This window comes from Hetaerina americana, unplaced genomic scaffold, assembly GCF_022747635.1.
Source record: "Hetaerina americana unplaced genomic scaffold, ioHetAmer1.1.p SCAF_7, whole genome shotgun sequence".
Lineage (NCBI taxonomy): Eukaryota > Metazoa > Arthropoda > Insecta > Odonata > Calopterygidae > Hetaerina > Hetaerina americana.
Window position 1 is genome coordinate 10,784,580 of NW_027287316.1, and position 10,978 is coordinate 10,795,557.

Here is a 10,978-nt window from a genome sequence, read left to right on the forward strand (position 1 = left end):
TGCAAATCATGTATTCTCTATCTTCATCTCATCTTCTTTCCATACTACTTCTCATATTCCTTGAGTGTGCACCAGTGGAAGACAGATTGAACCTCCATCTAGTAGCATGCTTACATTTTTAAGGAACACAAGAGCAAGAACCATCTTTAGGCAGACATGACCATTTGCAGTCTCAGCTCCTATCTGAGTAATGAATACCGTGGAACTTGATACTTATTCTCTATTCTGGCACAATACCCTTGCATTGGCATTGACACCGAGTTCTCTTTCAGAATAATGGCAACAATAGTGGAATGGAAATATGTCTTGGCTGATTGGATTTTCTTTATGCAGTAAAATATCCATCATGCATATTTTTCATTCCCGACCTTAATTTCACCAAGCAATAAAATTTACCTCTCGTAAAGCAAATTAAATGGTGAAGCATCAAGGAAGCAAGATTTTCAGTGCATCTGTTTAGAGGAGGAGAAATAGGAAGTTATACAAGCAATGTTGTCACCACATTTCATTATAACAAAAGATAATTTCAGTCAATATTAGGGAAACTGGAAAATATAAGTTACTATTAAAAAACTTTTCATTTTCTAGAGCAAATATTTTATTTATAAGAAACATGATTTATAATAAACATCTCAGGTCACATAAATCATAATTAACATTACCTAATCCTAGTCAGTAGTCAATTGTAGGGGATTGGCGCTGAGATTTGGTCTCAGAGCGATTCCTTTTCTCATGCAACCGCAAACGAGCTGCTTTCAATTTCCTGCAAGTCAATTCAATAGCACTTTGCATTACTCTATGAAATTCCTTTGTTGCAGAATTATTAAAGCTTTAATCTATTTAATCAAAACAATTATTATGGACTAGCTGATCCATCATATGCTTCTGCTGATTCTATTTCTACATTAAATGAATGTCACTGAAAAGGGAAAACAAATGAAGAAGTGGTGTGAGAAGAGAGGTGATTGTTGGGAGAAATTAAAAAGAGGCTGGAAAGAAAAATACAGAGCATTTTGATGGGCAATGGGATGTTGAAGACTGTGATAAAGGGGATAATGTTAGTAGTAGTAGTATTTAGGGGAGGCGACCGACAGCTGAGGTCATTTGCGCCATAGGGGATGGACAGGAAAGGATGAAGGGTGGAGAGAAACCCGGCGTCGACATTAGTCTACTCTTTACGAAAGGCGCCAAGGGGTTCGCAGCTTTACGTCCCATCCGACGGACGGCGTACTCACTCAAAGTGCCCTCCACAAAGCACCTCATGTAGGGATCGAGATACCTCTGAAAAATATTCAACACCGCCGGGATTTGAACCTGGGCCGTCAGGGTGGGAAGCCAGTACGATAGTCCCCGCACCATCTCGATCCCCCGGGATAATGCTAGGAAAACGAGGAAGGGGCAGGAATAGATTAGGGATGTTCGATGGGATAAAGCCAGGCAGGAAGTATACGATTATAGAGTGGGATCTTGGGCTGTGTTCTGTTAGGAGAGAGAAGAGAATTATTTGATAGTTTTTGTCCACCCAAAACCTACCTTAATCGCTAGATTATCGAGAAGTACACTTTTGATGTGTTTTAACTAGAAATTGGACTCAGGTGGGGCCATAATAATATTCTATTACTACGCTGACTGAGGGCCAGGTCAATCGCCATGCTCCACCTTTCTCATTGGAGGCACACCACATTGATGGGCAAATCATCTAAGAAACTGATTCCAGGGATGTAATACCTCCTGGGACTAGGTTTCTCTCCATAGTATGCCTCCAGAGTGACTCCAACTATGCATGGGATCAGTCCGTTTCAGCATGTAGCCTTTAGGGAGCATTTACTTTAAGTTTAATGCCAAACTGTTTTTTCTTTTTTTGTCATCATTTTATCGGCCCTGTCATTGATATTTCCACTAAATAGTGTAGTGCGTTTTTTGAGTTTTTACTTAATAAATTGGCCAAATATTTTACAATGGCAAAGTTTAAAATGCAAAAAAAATAGCTCAATTTTTCTAATGGTCATCTAAGGAAAACATATTATGGGATCATTCCATAAATCCTTGGAAAATCTAATATAATATGAGTTGTATCGTTGCATCCAAAACCTTTTGCTTTTAGTAAGACTTATACTTATGCACTAGACTACTGTTAAAGTTTTGGCTAAATCCATCTCATGGATTCATTTTCATAGTCGTTAGTAGGAACAAAATTTTCTTTAGAAAAATGGAAAAAATGAGTTAAGTGCGGTGATTAAACACTTCTCTTTCAAAGGCTTAACACCAAAAGAGAACAAAGTTGCATTAGACAGAGTTCATGGTACAGTTGCTCCTGTATTTGTGACTGTTTACAATTAAGCAAATGAGTTTAAACATAGCCATACATCCACAAATAATGAACATTATTCAAGACATCAAGTGGAAGTGACTTTCTCTGAAATGATTCACGACATTGTTTTGAGTGATCGATGAATCTAAGGTTGCAAAATAATTGAGACCACAGGCATACCACAAGATACACACAGTGTTTCCAATTTTGCATAAAAAATTAGGTGGGAAACGACATCAGTAAAATGTGGTTATGTTACCTTCCTGTGGCTTAGAAAATATCCTAAAACATACATACACCCTTAAAATATCCCATGAAAAGAAAAACGACTCTGTATTTTCACACACAACCTACTTCCCTGGTGCAAATTCCCTAAAGATTACTCTTACAGATCTTTACCCCATGCTCTCCAAGGATAAAACCTCTTAAAAAATTCCCCTCAGGAACATTTCAATGTCCAGCAAATTTTTCAAATATTATTAAAACCACCAGGCTCATTTCTAAATCCACTCCAATTTCTAAAATCTCTCCCGACTCCAAGCAATCACGCCAGATGCAAAACCTACTCCATCCTCACCACCTTTCCACAACAGTACCTTCTTAAATATCTCGTCCCTGGCAAATTCTTCTGGGATTTCAAAAAATGCTCTGCCCAAAAAGCTTTATTTTTTGCCAAATGCACCCTCAATATTAGAATTCACAATCGCAGAGCATCCTGTATAACATCGTCCCCATTTGCCCACCTTAAAGTTACCAGATACACAGCAACCCACGACAAAATTTTTATTGTCATTACAAAGTACGAGGGTCATCCGGAAAGTAGTACCCGTTCGTGCCGCATGAAGTGCTGACGACGCGAGTAGCCGCTGGACGAGGTCAGATAGCTCCAGTGGCTTGTCTGCCTTCTCTGAGCCAAGTTGCGTGACGCTAGCATTGCCTGTGTTGTTTCTGTGATTGTTTACAATGTTTAAAAAAATTGAGAACGCCGCCAGTTGTGAAGTGAGGGCAGTGATTAAATTCCTCAATGCAAGAAACGTTCGCCCATGTGATATTCATCGCCAATTAAAGGAGGTGTATGGAGACAATGTAATGGACGAGTCGTCTGTTCGGCGGTGGTGTCGCAACTTCAACATGGGGAGGGGGAACACACACGACGATGAGCGTTCGGGGAGACCGTCTGTCATTACAGACCAACTGGTGAGCTCAGTTGACGAATTCGTGAGGAACGATCGGCGCGTCACAATTGATGACATCTGTGAGCATTTTCCCAATGTTTCTCGAACAATTGTTCATGAAATTGTTAAACACCATCTGCATTATGCAAAAATTTGTGCAAGATGGGTCCCTCGCGTATCTCAATGAGCTGGCGGCGAAGGACTATGCAGCAGGAATACAGAAACTTGTCACACGTTATGACAAATGCCTTAATTTGCTTGGAGATTATGTTGAGAAGTAGTTTAAAGTATCCTCTTTCAAATAAATTTTTTTATGTTTGTTAATATTTACTTTTGTGTCTTTATTTCACGAACGGGTACTACTTTCCGGATGACCCTCGTATCTATCATTTCCTACCTCCTATAAACAAACACACCAATACAATTAAGGACCCTGGAATTAGCTTCCATCTGGTTATTTAGATCCTTATATCCTCCTGTATTATACTTTTCCTATTAGCTAATATCTATAAGATAAACCCCTCTGTTTATCCTTACCACCCCCCCCCACCAATATCCCTTCTCTTCCCCTTATCCTCCAATCAGTTACATTGGTACATTCCGCCTTCATGATTCCTGAATCATGGCTTAACAAATTTGATATTAATGTCAAATGTTTATCAGAACCTTTACCTAAAATTAGTGGCTTCTGAGGGCAAAAATTTTACTAATAACATTAATTGCACCATGGGCCCAAGCTTAAAGTACGATCTACCTGAAATTAAATTAAAAGTTTTGAAGGAAGAGGGATAACAATGACTATCCAGAGCATAGAAGTTGCAAAGTGAGCGACTAATCATAGCCTAAACTATTGAGGGACTTAGGATCAGATGCACATAGATGGGCTATAGATATATTACAACATTTTTTTATGCTCATGACAGACTCACATTAAATTTCAGGATGTTGATGAAATGAAATCTTCCAGTGCGGAACTCAACAAATAAGTACCTGTGTTTTGAATGTTACAATTCATACTAAAATTATTACTACATATTCATACTAGACCATGTATCACAGATGGGATAATTAGGAAAATAAAAGAGAGAAAAAAATGGAAGAATGCACACACAGAGTTAGGCAAACTGAAGTACAAAGAGTTAAATAATAAATTCAGATGAGCAAAGAATAAAGCAAAAGAAGCATGGTGGCAGAATCAGTGCGAGCATATGGAAATTTTGCAGAAGAAGGGTGGAATTGGTGCGCTATACAGCAAGGTTAAATCACTATCGAGAAGTAAGAAGGGAAGATCTGCGCCAACAGTTACAGATAAGTCGGATAAGAAAATAGTTGAAATAGAAAAGATCCCAGAGAGATGGAAGGAGTATATAGAAGAACTGTAGGGCAAAGAACTTAGTTCAACTAGGTTATCCATAGAAAAGGAACGTAGAGGAAGATAGCTTAGGTCCAGGTATACTCGACAATGAGATAGAAAGGGCATTAAGAGAGATGAAATCAGATAAGGCTGTGGGAGTAGACAAAAATCCTGCGGAACTACTAAAAGATTTAGGGAAATGAGGGAGGAAGAGGCTATATAGACTTATTCATAGTTTCTATGAGGAAGGAATCTGGCCAGAAGACTTTTTGAGATCAGTTTTAGTTCCTTTTCGGAAAAAGGTGAAGGCTACATCATGTGGGGACTACAGAACAATAAGTTTGATATCCCACACTGCTAAAGTTGTTCTCAGGATCATAAACAAAAGGATAGAGAGTAGGGCAAATGATTACTGAGGGGATGATCAGTTTGGGTTTAGGAAGGGGAGAGGTACGCATGATACCATTGCAGTAATGAGATTATTAATCGAGAGGAATATAGAACACAACCAGGAGGTATTTGCCTGTTTCATAGATTTTGAAAAAGAGTTAGATAGAGTCAATGGGGAAAAACTCTTGAATATATTGCAGAAAATAGGAATGGATTGGAGGGAAAAGAGAATAATCCGCAACCTGTACATGTCTCAGACTGCTCAGGTGCGATTGGGGAATGAAAAGTCGGGATGGGCAGTGTTAGGAACAGGTGCAAGGCCAGTTTGCCCATTATCATCGTCGCTGTTCAACCTGTATGTAGAGGAAATGATTAAAGAGGCATGGGAGAACTGGAGGTAGGAATGAAAGTGGGTGGGGAATCCGTAAAATCAGTTAGGTTTGCTGATGAGCAAGCTCTAATTTGTCAGTCAGCCAAGGGGTTGCAAGCATTGCTGAGTGAATTGGAAACTCAGTGCGATAGATACAGGATGAAAATCAATAAAAAGAAAACAATGATTATGCGATTTTTCAGAAAGAAAAAGGCTAAGCTAAACATTAAAATAGGAGGGCATAATTTAGAGCAGGTAGAACAGTTTACGTATATCCGAAGTGTTTTGGACCAACATGGTCAAAGTAGTAGGGATGTAGGGAGAAGAATTGCACTAGGCAAAGAGGCTTTTACAAGGGGGAGGGAGTTGATGACAAGGATGTTGAGTAAGGATGCTGAGTGAGGATGTTAAGAAAATGTTCATGAAAACTTTGATATGGAGCATAGTTGTGAACGGTGCTGAAACATGGTCACTGAAACAGCAGGATAGATTGGAGGCTTTTGAAATGAGGGTGTGGAGAAGAATGGAGAAGGTGAAATGGACAGAAAGGAAAACAACCAAGGAAGTACTAGATGTGGTGGGCTATGAGAGGGGTTTGTTGGGAGAAATCATGAGGAGGCAGGAAAAATAGATAAAAAGCATTTGATTGGCAATGGGATGTTGAAGAATGTAATTGAGGGGAGCATGTTACTTAAATGAGGAAAGGGGAGGAACAGGATAGGGATGTTGGATGGCATGAAGGGAGGAAAGAAGTACACAGATATTGAGATGGACTTGTGGTAGTGTGGGATGATTGGGGCATTGTGTTTTGTTTGGAGATATTTATTTGGTAGTTTTGTCCATCCAAAACCTACCTTAACCGGTAGATTACTTAATAATAAGTCATACTAGAGTAAGCACAAATAGTCTTCTCCAGCTCATTTTGAAAAGGCTTTACTGCAAGCATGAAGTGCTATTAGTTAGAAAATGGCATTGTTTACCATTGCCATTGTTTTCTTATCACTGAAAAATAGTCCCTTTATAATCTCCCAAATATAACACATTTATAGGGATGATTATCACTTACATCACTTGAAATCTTAAAATGCACTGTCATTTTGCACAAAACCTAATATTTTACAATGTTACCATAAAATGGAATTGATAAAAAAACACACAAATGGATTATCAATCATGAGTTAAAACATTGTTGACACAATGTCTGGACTGTTCAACACTTGAGTACATAGATATGATATTTGGTAGGATAGTTTTAAGCATTTTTAAGAGAATATTACCGTGCCTTCAGTAATTATCACACAGTGACAAATGAATAGTATACCTTACTGATATTTTCCTAGTATCACAGCTAATGGTATGCATCAATGAATAGGACAAAGGGATAATTACTAAAAGCCAGTTGTTATCTGATGTAATGGCACACACTGTGCGATGACTCACAACTTCCTAATGAAAATGCTGTGAGATCTTACAAATGGGCATAATTAAGGACCAGAATAGCTTCCCATTCTACAAATGCAAGCAATTAAATGACACCATACCTATCATTACTCTGAACTTGCAAAAGATCCAGCTGCCCATCTCCTTCCTCCTGCATGGACACCCTAACAGGTACTCATGAACAAAGTATATATATTCACCTCTTTCTTGCAGCCTCCAGTGACTCTTCAGATGGTTGATTTGGGGGCTTGGCAGCCAATCTTATCAAAGAACGAAGTTTCAGCATTGCATCTGCGACATTCAGCTGCTGTGAGCGTGTCTTCTCTGACTTCAAGATCAAAAACCCATCCTTGTTGACAATGGTTTTGTTCTGAAAAAATAAAATCGCCCATTACCCATCAAATGCTGCTCTACCTATCCTACAAATCCAAAAACATGAATTACAGAAAGAGTTCCCCTCCTTTTTACACATTTTGTAGGCCAAACTGAAAAGCAAAAACTTCTTGGGACCAGTCAGGCATTGTTTAGTGGGCGTAGTGAGGGATTCATTAAATTTAAGTATCCAATTAGACTTATTTACACAATCATCAACATAGAGGTAACATAAAATGAATTTTCATAATTTAATTTTCCTAGAGTATAAAAAAGGAAAAAGTTATCATAATGAGGCATGACATCTTGCTGTCAAGGGCCAGCCGTGTTTATTAACTGGTCTTCCAAAATTCCATCCCCTCCTTTTCTCCAATCTGCCACAGGATAAGGGATAGGATGTCCTTTGATGCAAACTTAAAAGATTTTTAAATCCCTTCGTTTTCTTTTGTAATGGATAGCAAAAATTTCTTATTCCAAGTACTTTCATTTGCAGTCAATGTTTAACTCATGGTCTTCGAAAATGCCCTTGAGTGCATATGACCAAGATAGCTTTTCGGAGTGCCTTACCTAAGCCTGAATAGCCAATATGTGCCAAAGAAGGAGAGAAAGTTTCAAGAGAATGGGACGGTAAATGAGACAGAAAAAATGGAAAAGTTTAGGGGTGAAGGAAAAAGAGATATTCAGAACTGTGTTCAAATGAAAGTGATGCAATTGATAAGTAAGAGGCAGACTTACACTGGTTTGAGAATGTGGGAGGTGAGGGGGGCATTTGTCACTGTGTAATCCCTAGCATTTGACGCTTTACACAACATGCAATTATTTCTAGGAACATTTTGTGCTCACCAAATACTTTAATAGCCTCGCCACATGGTGGAATTTGGACAAAGTGATTATGGATTACCAAATGGCCAAAACATAAACAAAAACTTAGTGCCGGAATCTCACCATTTCAAGCAACTTTGACTTCACTTCATTGCTCAACCAATCAGCAGACTCAACATGAAATCGAAGGTCAACTTTAGAGTTCAGCATATTCACATTTTGCCCTCCAGGCCCACCACTGCGGCTGTAAGTTATCTTCAACTTATCTGGAAACAAAAATTGCTAAGATCAGCATTCATTTTATTCCTAAATATCAATCGCAGGTTTAATGTGACTCTAAATACACCAATTCAATTTTTAACCAAGATCTTGTCTTTTTATACTTGGCTTCTATTATAAACACACAAACTCAACCGAAAATGATTAATGGGATGAGGACACAAACGCATCCAGAAAGCCTTAAACTGCAGTGTCAAATTATTTCTCTTCTATAAAAAATGAATAATTACACAATGCATTCAGTTATTCTGCACACTGCAAAAGGCATCACAAACATGACAAATTGGCAAGAAGAGGAATTGGCTGTGCATGATATGATTCAAATAAATATTGTTGCCATCACTTACAAACATCTATTTATCACTTTCGAAAAGGGGAGCGCGCACGACGTATTGGGACTGCATGAATTGTATTAAAAGTAACCTTACCAATCGGTATATATCCTGAGAAACTGCTACTTGCATTTCCCGCAACCTGTGAGAAAATTTATCATTTAAATAATCAGCTGAATGATGGTGGGATCTAAGAGAAGATATACATACTTTAGAGCCCGGAAATAGTCATTAAATTAAGTGAATGGCGAGATACCTTATCTGGAGTGAACAACTGCAACGATTTTCCTGGATAAAGACTTTCTAAACTAACTGCACTTTTATACGTTGATCGTTGAAGATGAGGCAAGGCAATCAATGGGGTTTCTCGATAATGCCTTAGGGTCAAATTAATAAAAGATTTGATAAAGAAACTCATTGTTTACAACAGGGCTTAAGAATCCATGCGTGTTGAATTTCGCATAGCAACTTTTTCCTTGAAGCCGGGTAACAGGATGAGTATGCGGGAGATTCAAATATTTATTTTTTGTACTTGTTTATCCAAATAATACCGAATCTATGAGTTAAATAATCAAACAACAAATCACCATGTATATGCATAGGTAGGTAATGGAGAGGATGGCAGTTGCCTCCGATATGCCTCAACTACAAAGGCCAAACCCATGTCTGGTGCCAAGAGCGGTTGACTTTCGACATAAATTGCAGATGTGGTTGTCACGCCTTAGCCTAGTCGAAGAGTTGACATTAACTACAGTGTCCCTTTTACGTAGTTAAAAAATGTACAGCACGAATATTTAGGTGAGAATATTTAGGAAATGGAAACGGTTGCAACGAAATTTTCCTACCAGCATCAAATAATTTATGTATTCTACACCACTATTACATTCTACTGACCTCTCCCATGTTACTTTTTAGTCTTCAAACTATGGCATTACCTCTACCATTCTTTAACTTATCATCAGTCCTCTGCGTTGAGAATGAGAGAAAAAGTAAAATGTACAAAAAGGAAAACAAACCAGGAAGTGCTAGGTATGTTTGGAAATTGATTTTGATTAGATTATTGGGAAAAATCCAAAGATGATAGGATTCAAGGGAGGAAGTATGCGGAATTGAAGAGGGACATGTTATAGCGTCGAGTGTTTTCTGTGTTTTGTTCATAGAGGCAAAGAAATGTAACAGTCTGTGTTTGCTTTGGCTGAATTATGAGTTAATAGATATAAATTTTGCAAATTACAAAAATGAGTCAGTGAACTAATGAGGAACCACATTGTAGGAGGGGGTATTTGACACCTTTTATTAGGTATGTAGCTGTAGGAAATTTTATGTGCCATAACAGGTGAACTAATTGATGCCATTTTTTGAGTTTGTAAAGGTAGCCCAAATTGTTTTGGTAAAGAATTTAATGGGGGAGTAATAGGTTTTTTGATTTTCTCAAGAGGAGGTTTACCTATTCCTTTTATTTTTTGGATCATCAAACCTGTCGCTACATATACAGTGGTGCCATGATACTCCCTCAGTATTCAGCAGACTCTCCTCCTATCATCTCATCATTATCCTGATTGGATAACCCCATCAAGCTCCCTTTCTTCTCATACACTTTGATTTGGGTGCTATCAGATCCTAACTGATCTTATCTCTTTTACCACACCTTAACTATAAGACATGATTCTCCTTCATATCCTTTTTATGCTGAACAGCACATACACTTTATTTCAAGTAAGTTTTTATCCATAATATATGCCTACCAGTTTTATTTTTCATTTTATCTAAATACAGATTTATGCCAAATCTATTTTTTCTGTCACTTGTGTTAAGTTTTCTTCTATGATATTCTTCTGATTTAATCATTACATTTTGAGGTGTTTTTATCTAGGACTCTGATATCCTTTTCCACCTAAATGCCTTTTGAACTTAACTGTTACACAAACTAGGCTACAAGCATCTCATTTATGTTATGTGGCATTGTCAGCATATTCCATCATTTTATATTGGTACTTAGACAAGTATTTAATATTTCTAAGCCATATTGTATATAATCAAAAACATAAGCATAAAACAATGCATAACATTTTTTGACAATAAAAAAATAAGCCAAAAATCATAGACCTAAATTAAGCATATGATAATTATTAT

General features: G+C 37.7%; 1 protein-coding gene across 1 annotated transcript; it reads right to left on the reverse strand.

The window, feature by feature from the left end:
• Nucleotides 1-589: 589 nt before the first annotated feature.
• Nucleotides 590-9,291, reverse strand: LOC139696453 (large ribosomal subunit protein mL62). The gene is made up of 5 exons (XM_071595224.1): nt 9,102-9,291; nt 8,942-8,987; nt 8,358-8,500; nt 7,241-7,410; nt 590-763 (listed from the first exon to the last, which is right to left on the reverse strand). The coding sequence occupies exons 1-5, from the start codon at nt 9,261-9,263 to the stop codon at nt 673-675; spliced, it is 612 nt and encodes a 203-aa protein (XP_071451325.1). The 5' UTR covers nt 9,264-9,291; the 3' UTR covers nt 590-672.
• Between the last annotated feature and the right edge of the window lie 1,687 nt (nt 9,292-10,978).

Excerpts from the sequence above, each read along its gene's own strand:
- LOC139696453 (XM_071595224.1), bottom strand. The coding sequence starts at position 9,263 with ATGAGTTTCTTTATCAAATCTTTTATTAATTTGACCCTAAGGCATTAT. Across the intron at positions 7,411-8,357 it reads AGTCAAAGTTGCTTGAAATG|AACAAAACCATTGTCAACAA; the intron begins GTGAGATTCCGG and ends TTATTTTTTCAG. Across the intron at positions 764-7,240 it reads CTGGAGGCTGCAAGAAAGAG|GAAATTGAAAGCAGCTCGTT; the intron begins GTGAATATATAT and ends ATTGACTTGCAG.